At 34.2% G+C, this 14,924-nt stretch overlaps 1 protein-coding gene across 1 annotated transcript in view; it reads right to left on the bottom strand.

Moving 5' to 3' along the window:
* ASPH (aspartate beta-hydroxylase) overlaps window positions 1-14,924 on the bottom strand; it is a 112,290-nt gene that overhangs the window by 64,011 nt on the left and 33,355 nt on the right. Inside the window, exons 6-11 of the mRNA XM_037379130.1 lie at window positions 8,678-8,764; window positions 7,038-7,112; window positions 6,382-6,543; window positions 5,189-5,248; window positions 3,601-3,657; window positions 2,211-2,249 (exon numbers count right to left, since the gene is read on the bottom strand). Of these exons, the coding sequence (XP_037235027.1) occupies window positions 2,211-2,249; window positions 3,601-3,657; window positions 5,189-5,248; window positions 6,382-6,543; window positions 7,038-7,112; window positions 8,678-8,764 (480 nt within the window). The remainder of the gene's footprint in view (window positions 1-2,210; window positions 2,250-3,600; window positions 3,658-5,188; window positions 5,249-6,381; window positions 6,544-7,037; window positions 7,113-8,677; window positions 8,765-14,924) is intronic.

Raw genomic sequence — 14,924 nt, 5'->3', positions numbered from 1 at the left:
TCTCCTCCAGAAAAAGAGCAAATCTGTTTCCTTTTTGATCCAACCAAAAGTACGTCAAAAGGTAACAAGAAAGATGGGCAGGAGACAACAGGGATGAAAACTAGGTACTTCCAACTGCTAAAATAGTGCCTGGCACACATTCATGAAAACTACAACTCTCATGCTCTAAAACGGGATAGCTGAACTCAGAAGGAAAAAATGGTGTGTCACTGAAAGATGGCCTCACATCTTTCAGCAAATCTTCACAGACATCCATGGTTGGCTGGTTTGCTCAAACCTTAAAGGACTGACAACATAAAATGAACTTACAGGACTGAGCGTGATTAGACCATCTTTCCCAGTGGTGTGTCTCATCTTTTCTAGGGATCCTGACAACAATTTCTCATTATTCTCTCTGTTTATTTCTGAGACACCTATAAGTGCCTGGAAATAAGGGTGCCTGTATACAGGTCTGCCCTTGGAACAAACAGTGAAATTCCAAATAACTTTGGAAATCCATATAACTTTCAAGATGGGGGGCAGGGGGGGATAAAAAAAAATTCAACCACATCTTGCAAATGTGAAGAACATTCAATGCCTCACCTGATTGGCCTTGTTCTTCTACACCGCTCCAGGCTGGAGCTCTCAAAAGAAATCCCTTGAAAAAGTACAAAGCATTGGGCTTTCTCGCACAACCAGAACGTCTTTAAGGGAGAATTTGGAAGCAAGGCAAAATTCTGTCACGGAAAGATGAGTTTTTATCAAAAGAAAAGCAGTTTGTAATGGGCTACATTGAACTGTGGGCAGAATTTGCTGTGTAAAAAAGCCTGGCAGTTTAGTAGCCAACAATATTTTTTTTTACAATCACCTCCTACCCTGGAATTTCCTTTTGAGAAAAAGAATGGAACTTCCTATTCTCTTCATCAGCCTAATTAGAGGATTTGGAATAGTAAAGAAAGAGTAGAAAAAAATCTAAATCTGATTTATCTGATACTATTCAAATTGCATATGAAACCACAGCTTGCCAAAGCACGTGAATTACTCACAAAACAGAGCGATTCACTGTTATTGTGCTAGGGTGCCAGAAGAGACTGCAGAACATGGAATAGTTTTGGAACCGATTCTATGAAAAAATGATGCAAATTACTTTGGGAACCTCCATGATCACCTTACTCCAAAAGCAGGTATAAATGACCATTCCAAGGGCAGGGGCTGTGGAAGCATTCTCTGTTCATGTCACCACTACATATGAAGAAGCATGAAAAGTAAAGAATAAAAGTTTTACTTCTCCTTCGTATCTAGGTGGGAGAAGCAAGAGAAGTGATTCTTGATTAGGAATTGACTGTAAAATAAGCATACACTGGAAAGGAGAGTAAACAACAAGCCCAGGGAAAAAAGCTAGGTCTCTGTTGCTTTTCCATCCTATTGATGCCAACACATTTTGTCAAGGGCAACATAGCTGAGGCAAATAATTCTTTACTGCAGACTGAAAAAGACATGGATTGAGGGCTAAATACACCTTTGGGCAACTAATATCCTTCAGTGGGATTTTGACTTCTATCCCAAAGGTGGATGTCAGAATGTCTCCCCTGACGACAAAGGATGAAATTCAAGGTTTTCTGTCTCAAAATATTTTGAAGTTAAGAATTGCTGTCCTTTGCTCAGGTTACATTAAATATAGAAGAGTGCTCTGAAGATATGGTTAACTTTTCTGAAGTACTGTAGTCCCCAGAAGGATCTCACAGAAAAGATCATGACCACATACCTTTGTTTCAAGATGACCATTAGCCTTCTTTTCATTGGCTTCTTGATTTGGTCTCAGTAATCATTGGCAAATCATTAACCAAATCAAACTAAAATAGAGTAATCTCCAAAGAACTGGTAGTTACAGACAAGATGAGAAAGTAATACTGAGCTATACAGATGCAATGAACCACAGCTGACTTGGCCAGAGTTTCATAAGGAAAAGGGCATGAGAAGTCCTCAACATTCCTATTCCACATATGTAAAAAGTGTGACAAAGAGGACCAATATGGGAATATAGCCTATATGCATACTCTACACTTTTCCAGTGTTAAAGATGGAAGGGGATTTGAACATAACAAACCCCAAAACCTTAATTGAGAACTAGCAAAGTAATGTGACAGCATACAAAATTTTAAGACAATGTGATTTCACTTTGATATTAATGAAATACCATCAGTTCACAAAAATAATAGCAGTTGTCATACCATGATCTTCATTGTAATTGCCATGCACCATATCCTCTGCTAAAGAAAAAAAAAACAAACACACAACAACAAAACAATATGAAAAGTCATGGAATTTTAAGACAATACACACACACAAATAACAGGGTGTCGAGTTTATTCAGAACAAAAAGATATTCAAAACTATAGTGTTTTTTACTGTATTGAAGTTAAGTATTCAACAAAGTGGAAGATTTCCAAAAGGTCCTGTGAAAAGAACTGAATCATTTGCTAGCATCACAAGATAAACATAAAAAAAGATAAAGCACTATCAGTAAGTTTTTCCTTACACAGTTCATAAACTCATCTACAGATTACCTACAATTCAGAATGGAAATACTCCTAAATCATTTCTATATATAGCAAACTTCTACAGTGGACTTTTGGAATCTGCTTGTTACAGCTTGCTTTACAGTGGAATTTTGGAATCCACTTGTTATGGCTTGCTTGCTTTGTTTAAATTTTTTTTTTCTGACACCACACTAACTTGAACATCTTTGGCAAAACTCAAATTATTTTTTTATCCACAGAAACAGTTCTATGCAATTTAAAATACAACATCCATTCTCCTGGAAATTTAGAAATTTAACCCTCAAAATATTATTCTGCCCATTTGGCTGACATTACATAGAAGTAGTATTCATGTAGGACTTTGAATTTTTCCAGAACATAAACAAATATACAGATGTAATAACAATAAGACACTGATGCTATCTACGAGCTCAAATGTTTGGGGTTTTTTTTTTTGTGTCTTGGTTTGGGGCCAAAATTCAATGCAACTTCAATAAATAGAAATAAGACTTTGGACTGTACTTGTATAATGTTCCATATAATATATAGCTAATGATAGAAGATGCTATATTTAATAATATTAACTATTTTATATTCCAATCAAATTTTCATGCAACAGCTAAATAGCACAAGAGAAGTTTAAAAAGTCACATACTTAGCTCAAGAATAACAGAACTAAACATACTGAGTTAATACTACAATATTTTATTTGAAAGTGACAGCTGGATTGTAAAGCACATCCAGGAGGTACACTATAAGTTACACAATATAGTAAATCCATGCGTATTTGTATTTAGGCTTAAAATTAGGAATACAAGTAGTTCTTTGACAATCCATTAATTAGGCTGGAAGACTTCAACAGAACAAGGTTTGTAAGTATTTGTGGCTTGGACTTGTGGAATGTGGTGTTCACAAATGCAACGGTGACAAAAGCTGCAAAAAATCAGGCTTATTTGAAACTAGCCAAAAACTCTCTGAAAATAAAACTGTGATGAAACAGTTAATGACATGTTACTTTGAAGCATGTTTACAAAAGTGTACGTGATCATATTATAACCTGAAGTCACGAAAATCTACAAACCTGGAGCTTCTGGATCACTCATTGTCTTTTCCACATCCATATCATACTCATATGAAACTGTAAATTAAATACAAAAAATTAAATCTTTTTAATTAGAAATATGAACTATTTTTAATACTTGATTATTTTAACTTGCACCCGTAACGTGGCTGTCAATAGCGAAATGTAGCTTAGTTGAACAGTGACTAATTAAAAACCTTACAGACACTTGCAATCTAATGGAAGCTGTTGGGCCATTCTCACTTCCAGTCCTCTGTTATACTCTCTGTATGAAAACTAGATCCATGAGAGCCATTAGTCTCCATCAATATTTAGTAGTTCTTCTAATATGAATAAAAAACGCAATCTTCCCCTATCCTCACAGTTCTAAAGTAGCTTCTTTACTAACGTGCAGCAGGACCACTGGTGATGATCTACAGAAGACAAGGTAAGAGCCAGAAATCAGACCTTAAGAAATATGTACATTCACTTCTGGCATAACAGATTTACAGCAATTTACTTTTTTTCATTGGCTAGCTAAGTATGTGGATTATTTTCCTCTGTGACTACAATTCTTCGCGACATTAACACATCTGAGAACACATGGTATGGAAGGTAAAGTAACAATCCTTTTACTTTGGAAGTATCACAGCTTGGATTCTACTGCTTTCCAGTTACCAATTTAATCTCCCACAAAGATAGAAATAAGCAGTTTTAGCTGTATCAAACAATATTATTTTTCTGTCATATTTAGGACACAGGACTGTAAAGTCCAGAACTAACACTGAGCCAAAGGTAAGAAGCCTAGTTCAAACAGAAATTTGACGTCTAATGTAGATGGAAGAGGCTGCCTGTACTATAACAAGCACTGTTAGCATCCAGAAGAAAATTCTTATCAGATACCAGGGAAACTGTAATATCTACCTAATGTTTCTTCCTAACAGGAAAGATGAACTAATGCCATTGTACATGATATCAAATACAATAAGAAGATGACTATAAGCTAATTGGATTAGTCGAGGCAAATGAAATTTTGCTTTAAAAAGCTTTAAAGATGAATTAGAGCGTGCAGAAAGACAGTGCAAGGATAGTTCAGAGTGAAGTCTTTATGCTGACTCACTCCCTAATAGTATAATCAGCCATAAAGAAACAAAGTTCTGAAGGAAAGGTTACAATCTCGATGCTTCTGAAAGGTCACAGGTTCCATGTGAGAACACAAGTTTCTGCCTTATGCCAGGAATAATAGGCTAGAAGAACCTTAACATTGTAGACTGTAAGAAGACAGTAATATAAGCAATAAATCTCATTCTCACTTTCTTACGACTGTACAACCACACACCTCTTGCCTATCCAGAAACACACAGAAAAGTAAAAATAAAGTTTTTGCACCAATGAAAGCAACGTTTCCATACCTGTCATCTGTTTCTTTTAAGAACAATTTGCAATAGAAAATAGAATAGTCATCTCAGTCAAACATCCAATACAGTCAAGAATTTTCAAAACTATACATTCCTAAACCAGTCTAACCTTTTCTATTTTCCTTTCTCATATAATTTGCTACATTTAGGCAGAAAACCAGTATTACCAATTTTGGAAAACAGAATTATACCTGCAGCTTCATATGGTTCAGGCTCCATTGCTCCAAGATCATCTGCCAAAAGATCAGCATCTGAGAAACAAACATGTATTTACAAATTTTAAAATGTTACAATCAATGCATGGTGCTGCAGACCCTATAACAGAATATTATGTATAAATAATCAAATTTCCAAGCAGAAATTCTAAGCAAATTTCTTCTAATGCCAGCAAGATACATATATAGATTGAAAGAATAAAGTTCACTTTTATTCTTGTAATACTGATGTGTATACACACATAAACTCTATACACATTTGCTCAGAAAAAGATGACTCTCCACAGAAATTCCTGTGCAAATACAAAGAAATTAAAACAAATTCACTTTGCCTTCTTAATAGTCATTTTAAAGATATAAAGTAACTGGAATTTGAATTTCTCCTCCATTCTCCTACTTTAACTTGCACTGTGGATGAGTAAGAGATATAGAAACAAGGAAGTATAATAGACCCAGACTAAAGAATTACTTCCATTGTGAAGAAAGAATCTCCGTGTAATTCCAGCAGTCAAAACTTTTAGATGACATCCATTACACAAGCTTTTCAAAAAGAGGCATATATAAAATTTTCAGTAGTGCAGATAAAAAGCATTCAGAAATATTTTCCCTGAGTTGGACTCAGATCATATGATTCTGCTTTAATATTTTGATTACAAATGACTTTTAACATCCTGTCAATGCCCCAAGTCAGCAGGATATGAGTATCTTCTTTGTATAATGTTAAGTAGGACTTGTAATACACCTCACGAGTAACCTTCTCTTGGAAAGCCACATTAGAAGGAAAATACAGTGAGAATAAGTCTGTCTACAAAAGGCTGTGTTAATAAACTCTTAAAATTTAGCTTAATATGCTACAAAGTCCAGAAGCAGACTCCATACAGTCATATGTATACCTAGAACACAGATTTATTGGTTTGGTTGGAAGACAATATAGCAGTAATCAAACAATAATACATACTCACCTGGATTCCAAAACACACTGTATTAATATATCCCATTTTGATTTTAAAATTATTTATTTGATAAATAATACTTGTTGTGGTTGACATTTGCTAAGTTTCTACTGCAAGTAGAAATTGCGAGTCAAGTTTTTAATGAGACCTATTTCCATTTCTCTGTTCTTATTTTTGGCAAAAATTAATTTTAAGCATATTTAGTCATTTGGATACCTTTCTGAACTGAGTCTGGTGTCTCATATGCTTCTGGCATTTCGATCTCTAATTCTTTGAGCGAATCATCTGTTATAGGAGCTTCAAAAGTTTCTCCATGTATGTCTTCCTTCACTTGCCACTGGTCATTTATACTTCCATCTACATCTTCATGTCTCTCTCCTAATCAATAATACAGATTGTTAGATAATACAGAAGCCTTGGTAAATTCTATTACCAGCAAATACTCAGTCTTCAGCACACCCTTTCATGTTGTTCAACTAGTCCCCAAAGGGGACAGGGATGGAGACAGATGACTTGTCTGCACCTTCCAGAAGTATAAACCCGAAGTACCTACACCAATTTGCAGTGCTTTCTTTGCCTGCAGTAAAAGCGATCTCTGTTTACCCATTCTTGCATCCTATGCAGTATTTTAAGGAAATTTTTGTCAACTGACTGATTTGAGCTACTGCTGCCGAACACCTCTGGGTAAGAGGCCACAGTTTTAGGATCTGTTGACTGAACTTTCTGAATTTTCTTGAAAATTACAAATTAGCAGATTAAAATGTTTTCTGCAGGCCAAAGGACTTCAAGTGCATACTAAAATCAGACACATTCATCTAGCCTATGGCAGTATTTATAAATTCCTCAGTGATTTCTAAGTGTTAATGCATTACCAGGCTGGGAATGGAAAGCTTCATGAAGAACAGACTGAATTTCCTCTTCCAATTCTACATCAGCATTCTTGTGCTCTAGAATGATTATAAATTGCAGTGAAGGTTAAGTGCAAAAGGCAAAGTCTAAACAGTAGCTCACGGCTTGCAACTTTCAGTAGCCTCCATATGTTCTTATTCTATCCCATAAAAGTTCTGTAGAGATTGACTTAGTGAACCTTTGCAACTTATATAATTAGAAAAACAATTTTGTGTTGCTTACTCTCCAATACATCAAGTAATGTCAATGACATCAGATAGATTCTGAAGATCAGCTGGAGGAATTTATCTACACTGCATTTCCTGCACATAAATTTTTCGCAGTGTCAGTAATATTAACTTCCCGTAACTATTCAAACCAAGAATTATCTTCTAAGTAATTATTTTACTAACACTTCCATCTATTACTTTCCTACAACTTAGACAGCAGCACTAGCATGTCATATTTGACAACTAAATGTCACTTGCAGACAGAGGGTTTTGTTTGCTTTATAAACAGAGAAAACAGATACTAGCATTACGATATCAGGGTCTTCTTTTGGCAATTCACAGTAGAATAAATCACAAACTTATTTCAGGTACAAGTGGTTGTCATCTAACACACCAGCCCAGGGCATTACAAGAATTTATATGAAGCGTTGCCTTCATAAAAATATCCTGAAATTAACATTGAGCAACCCAACAGCACAAAACCAAATCACAGCTGCATTTTTCAAATAAGAGATCAAAAATCATACCAGTTATGGGGGACAGGAAAAAAAAAACCCAACCAACCCCCAAAAAACCTAACCAACATCTTAACTTGATTTATAAACTATAACTTAAGTAATGCACGTCTTTTAAAACAAATTCTATATTCCATTTTATTGACCATATGCTCCACATTTATGGGTTATTGTGTTAGCTTCACATCAACATCAAGTAGGATAAGCTTCAAGGAACAGGAAAAACTATGTACTCTCTGAATAGCACTAAAATGCAAATCGTGTATCTAAAATTTGATGCATAATTTTTTTTTCTTTAATGCTTCTTAAATTTAGTAAGTTTTACTAATACTACGTGGGTTTTAAATTATTTAAATTATTTTTTCAACAGTAGAAGTTCTATTTATTTTATTTATACTATAGTATTGTTTTTAATGGAAAAGTGATTATTTTATCTTACAAAATTGGTCGTTAGGGTTTTTCTTTGGTCAGTTGGTTTTTGGTGTTTTGGTGGTTTTTTGTTGGGTCTTTTTTTTTTTTATAAGGTGGAAAATCTGCTGTTATTCTGACTGCATATACTGTTGCATACATATCAAAACCACAACTGTACATCAGCAGAAAGTTACTGTGATGTGATATGGTTCCAATGGTATTCGTAAGAGCTGATGAGTGCCTTCAATACATTTAAGTTATAAAACTGTCATGCTCAGTTATTTGTATAGTTACCGACAGTGATTCCCATTAAATAAACCATAGTGGATAAGCAACATACCAATCCATGAAAGATTTACTTTCCTACCCAAAGTAATAACATAATGAGCTTTCATACTAAGGAAACAATTATAATTCAAATTAAGCACCATGTCTTTTGTTTCACCTATGTTTTATGAAAGGCCTTACCTGATTCGACATAGGACTTCTCAGCAGGCTGGATGGTCTCAGATTCTGGTGATGCTGGCTGTGCTGGGACAGATCTTTCTTTAAGGCCTGCATTTTTCAGTTATAAAGTTAACTTTATGCTCTTTTTGATCTGATTTAACTATAAACTAAGAAAGTTGTTTCAATTATATTAACTGATATTAAACTCTCAAAAATGTATTCAAAAAACTAATGAGAATTACAGGGCTGTTCTGATACACAGTGATATATACAAAGACTAAAGTGTATTCAGATAGTAAACAAATACGTTTTGAAGACAAACATACAATGAGGGGGGAAAAGGGACAGAAATTTAAGCACTTGCCTTTATTCAAAAGTAACTGAAAAAAATAACTATACTATTCTCAACATCTATTCAGTATCCAGAAACAAAACAGGCAGCAGGTTTTTTTTCACTGTTTTCTCTTTGGGCAAAAAATGTTTCATATAATTGATTTTATAGGTTTTATGAAGAACTAATTTGAAATTTATACAATGCTGCACAGAGTAAGAAGAGGCATTTTAAATTCCTATGTTAAATCTTAGAAGATCTGATGAAGAGAACTGTAGTTTCTTCAAAATAACATAATCTCAACCTCCCAGGTTTTTTTGACAATGACATTACTACAGGAAATCTATGACTGATGGACTGTCACCGCTCAGATGCTTACTGTCTCTACCACAGAGCCTTTCTCAATCAAAACACAATGAAAAGAAAGCAACCAGTAACAGCAATGTTCAATGCCACGATACAAGATCAAGACAATTCATAGCATTGAAAGATTATGCCACTTCTTAAGACACCAAATCCTCAAGAATGTATTGGTATTAGCCTAATCCTCCTCTCGACCTTTAGGAAGGATTCAAGCAAGACTTAAACAAGAAAGGTTCAGACTGGGCATAAGAAAAAACTTACACCCACACACGCATACCCGCCCACACTGCCCACCATGACAGCAGTCAGATCAGTGGAAAGCATTGCACAGAGAGGTTGTGCATCCCTGTCCTTGGAGGTTTTAAAGACCACACTGGGTAACAGCCAGCATAACCTGGTCATACCTCTGAGATGATTCTGTTTTGAGAAGGATGTTAGAATAAGGATCTTCTGAAGTCCCTTCCAAATGAAATTCTATACTCCTACACCATTTTTCCTAGGTTCATATTTAAGTGTAAGTTCCAAGGTCAATTAAGATAAACCTACCTTCTTAAACACACACATATACACTGCCCAAAACAAACTAGCTTCCCAAAAGCTCTATGCACAGAAATTCATCAACACTCCTGCACTGCTAACAATCTTGTAAAAATAACTGTAAGTGTATTGTATTTCCAGTTGTTAAAATTCATGAAAAAAAATTATCATGTTTCTACTGAGTCAATGCAAATAGGACTAGTATTACCTCAAAACAACTTTGTGTAAACTACAGAGTTGATAAAAATGTATTTAACTCATTGTCTTATGTATGTAACGGGAACTACTTCTACTTGGAATTAATTCTACTTACACCTTTCAATATCTGTTATATTACATGAAGGCAAGTAGCTAGGCTGTATCTAAAAGTATATGATTACTGAGTCCAGTACTATCCAGTCAAGATCAGAAGCTAGAAAAAAAAGCCAGATTTACTTTTTTGCTAGTTTTCTTGTGTGTCATTAATAAAACACCATAAATATTTAAAAAATATTATTAAGACTTACATTCATCTTTTGCTGCAGTAGTATTAATGGCTACAAGAGTAAGAAGTTACTTCCTTCTACAATCATCTTTAACTACATATGGAGACAAAACCTGTTACTTAAATTAGCCACTGTCTCACACTTCAGAATCTGGAAGTGTGGAAACAGCTACCCTGTTTTCACAAATACAGTTCATCTCCCTTGCATATACGCCTCTTTAAATAAGCCCTCATATCCTCCAATAGCCCACATTTCCAATTCCAGATAACCATTTGTTCTGCTTCATGAACAATTAAAAGGATTCAAAGTATTTCAAAAGATAGTAAATATTTCACAGACAACAAGCACTTACGCTGTGTAAAAGGAAAGAAGGGACAGCAAGAGTATTTCTTTCTTTTGCTTGCACATTTCTCAACTTAGCTCTCAAGCTTTTTATACACTTCTGTGTTTATCACTGATTCCTATTCTATCCTGCTGAGCACGTAACGTCAAGTCATTTACTTTTTGCAGAACACTGTTTTCTCTCATCATTAAAATAAAGTTGCACTCAGCTTTTATCTGTGTGGTGCATTTTTTTAAGCTTCTGTGGTAATCTACCACATTAAGGTGAATGACATTAATATTTCATAAAGACATACACCAGTACAACAGGTCTCTGGAACAAAAATCTCGTTTTATTGTGTGGCTATCTATATAGATTGGATTGCTGCTCAAATAAAATGTTCTTTGGAAAAAAAAAAAACCCAAGAAAAACCCCCACGCTTTTTTAGAACCAGATAAACTTTGAGTCATAGATACAATAATATGTTAATGAGAAAGGCAACTCATTCCAAATTTTACTCCAAGAGAGTTACAACTTCTGCCACATTACGAGAGAAAATATAGTGATGTGCACTATACCACTGTGCCACCATTCTTGAGAAGCGTGATTTGAGTGCTCCTCTGTCAAATATGTATCTTAACACTTACCGGAGCAGAGATCAATAAACACGTCTATCGTTACCAAAACCTAAGAGAATGCTCATTATGCAAGCGCCTTTACTAGATCCTCATTCTGTCAAGTTTTTTGATAAGTACTATGATGTTCATAACACACAAATCTTTTCCCTCCCTCTTCACACACATGAATATTTAGAAAATAGCTCAGTATACCATCTCTATTAATTGTTACAGCTAGAATCTTAAGCTACTGTATTATTTTCTACAGCTTTCATTTGAACTATTTTTCATAAGTTCCCTCTATAAAATAAGAAAATCAGATTTTTATCTTACCCTATTACCACATCTTATACCTTTAGGGATTCAAAGCATCTTACAGAGCCATGTATGTGCTCTATTGAAAGTCTGAGATACGCATATTGCCAAGCCACTGTTACAGCAAATCCACAAACAGAATCAACCTTCAGGACTTTTAATCTTACACCACTACCCACGTGAATATACCCATGCTGAATTTCACTCTTGAGATTTGTTTTCTTTACAATAATACTGCAGTATAACAATAATAAATCTTCAACTTTCATTACGTATTTTCCAAATATTCTGCAATTTTGTTGTGCAATTACTATTTCAATATACTACGTGATATTACTCATCTGATAAAATTATAAAAAAATTCCTTTCCCATATAAACTTGAAAGCAAGTACAGATTCAACAACATACTAAAATACCTCTGCAGATATGTTTTGCAACTGTTTATTCTAATGAGACTCCTGGATAAATCATCCCTTGGTGCTAAAAATACAGAAGCTGTAAAAGCAAAGTCACACAGGAGCTTGCGTACAAGAAGTATCATGTACTTGAAAAGTGTTGTTTGAAGAAAACGATAGTTGCAAAAATACATAAGCTGTTCTCTAATCAAGTTCAACCAGAATACAGTAGTAGTAGCATATCACTTCTTAAAATGTCATTGGAATCCCACAATATCCATCAATAGTGAAATAGGTGGCCTAATTTTCAGAAGTATTCATCACCAGAAGCTTAGAAAACTTGGAAAAAAATCAGGACATAGTTAACTGAAAAGTGACAATGAATCAAGTTTCCAGACCTAAAGATAGCAAAAAAAACCCAAACAAACCACCACCACCACCAACAACAACCAAAAAAAAACCCCAAAAACCAAAGGAAGAAAAGCAAAACATATTGTCACAGGATCAATAAACAAAACTGTTGCAACATTTTGGCTGAGTATACATTGAGGTCTTATAAACAAACACAACACCGAAATTGGTTTGAGTATTTGCATATAAAAATATTTTTCTCAGTCTGCTTAAGGAAAAAAAAGTTTAGCAGGAAATAATTTAAATTTATTGGCTAAATTCCTATGACAATACATTCCATTAATGCTCCTCTAAGTTGTTTTTTGTGAAACAGAAATATTTTCTTATGAGTTTCCACTAGATGTGTCAAGATAATCCTCCTAATAGTGCTTTTAGATTTGCATTTGAAATACAGCATTACACTTTCATCCCCACATCAAGAAAATAACACTTCAATACAATGAAACGGGGGAGGGGCGGGGGGGAGTAACCCAAACAGACTTGAAGTATTCTTGAAGTAATTAGCATCAATTAGACATTTCTATTTTCAATACACACTGTTAGCCGGGCATATTAACATATGTACATATATGAGTTTCACAGCAGACATTTTTGCTTTGTGTTTACAATGCCAGTATACACTTAACAGTTTTCAAAAAAATATTATATATAGCCTTAGTTCACACTTATTTCAGAAAACATCTTCTCAATTGCCATATTTACCCCATTCATATAAATATGCTGAATTTCTCATTCTTGAGGTACGTTCCTCATTAGCAGAACCAGAAATCTGTTTATTTCTTTTCTTTCTTGTCTTCCTTAGATGGGTTTTTAACTACCTTTTTTGTTTCTTTGTCTTTTCCCACCTGAATAGTACCATCCTTTTCACTGGCTGATTTTTTTGTAGTCTCCTTCGATTTTACATTTTTGTCTGGGCCTTTTTCCTTTCCTCTGTCTCTTTTAGCCTTGTCAGAATCTTTCTTTAATTTATTCATATCGACAGCTTTCTTGTCCTTTCGATCAGTAGCATCTTTTCCTTTCCTGGCTTTCTTTTTTTCTTCCTCATCTTTGATTTCCTCCTTCTTGGATTCCTGCTTCTCCCTTAATTTCTTGAGCGGTTCTTTAATAGCTTCTTTTACTTTTTAGTTTTTCATTTAAAAAAGAGGAAATGTTCAATAAGAGAACCATTCTTAGACCAGAAAACATCTTATGAACAACTTGCCTAACAGCTTCGATCAAATTCTTACTTAATGTTTGTTAGATGCCAATTTAAACTTGTATAATTAACTACTGAAGCTTTAAGCAATTTAAACAAATTAGTTTTGACTTTTAGCAATTTCTCACACCATGCAGCCAGCCAATAACCTTAGTTTACTGCAACTGCATCCAAATAAAGCATTAATCTAGTGAAAACCACGCCTCTGTTATCTTACTGTTAAGTAATTTCTGCAGAATGCTAAAACCAGTTTTGTCTGTGAGCCTGAAAATCACAACAAATTCTGAATCTTTGACAACTGTAGGATCTAGAAATGTCAAGAGCATCACCAAAATAGTTTCTTCCTCTCTCTTCTCAATTTTCTTAAAACTACAAATGAAAGTGTTGTAACACCACAAATCAAATGTATACTGCAACATTTTACTGACATTGTTCCCTCAGTTTAAGACAAGTCTGAAAAATGTATCTGAAGTATGTATTTTACAAAAATAAGTACACAATAGTTAAGAAACAGCAATATCCTAGTGAATTAAATCAACTCCAAAAAAGTTAACTTGGTTTGACTGTATTCATTGAAACCAAAGTAACAATTGTAAATTAATTCTTACATCTTGTTTTTCTATATGTAGTATTTATTAGTGATACTTTTTTGTTTGTTTTACTTTTGGAGTTGTATCTTTTCTGCTTATTTTCTCTATTTCAATTGGCTGTGACATTATGCCTAGATAATGTATCAGAGCAGTCAAAACAGCATACTTGAAATGTAAGTGTTCAGTATTTACTTCCACTGCACCCACAGGTTTTTTTTCTTTTTTTTTTAAATAAAATTGTCAGTACTAGCAGCATTCTACAGAATAAGGAATTTTTAACTCAATAAAATTTAGAATTTTTTCCATTAAATCTCCGCATGCCATATTTGTGTTTAGTTTTAAAATTAATACTCCCACATTACTAAAAAAAGCCATAAAGATTTTATATATAAAATACAACAGCTGTATTTTTACTCAGACTTCTGAGAGCAACTGCAGTCTGTTGAGGTAAAAAGCAGGGCAAGTAACAACATTCCTCCTACGACACCTGCCTCTAACCGCTGTGAAACATTTCTGTTGAGTGAACAATTCAATCACACAGCTCAGTCTAAAATGAATAACATCATGCTTCCTTCCAACTGCTTTTTGGTATAAAGCATTTGAAATATATAATTTCTCCACTCTCATATCAAACATTAAAAAATAATCCAAAACTCAGGAATGAATTGTTAAATTACATCTATTACATTCTTGGAAACACACAACT

Source organism: Falco rusticolus, chromosome 3 (genome assembly GCF_015220075.1).
Source record: "Falco rusticolus isolate bFalRus1 chromosome 3, bFalRus1.pri, whole genome shotgun sequence".
Lineage (NCBI taxonomy): Eukaryota > Metazoa > Chordata > Aves > Falconiformes > Falconidae > Falco > Falco rusticolus.
Note: the sequence above shows the minus strand (reverse complement) of the source record. Positions and strands in the feature narration are given on the sequence as shown.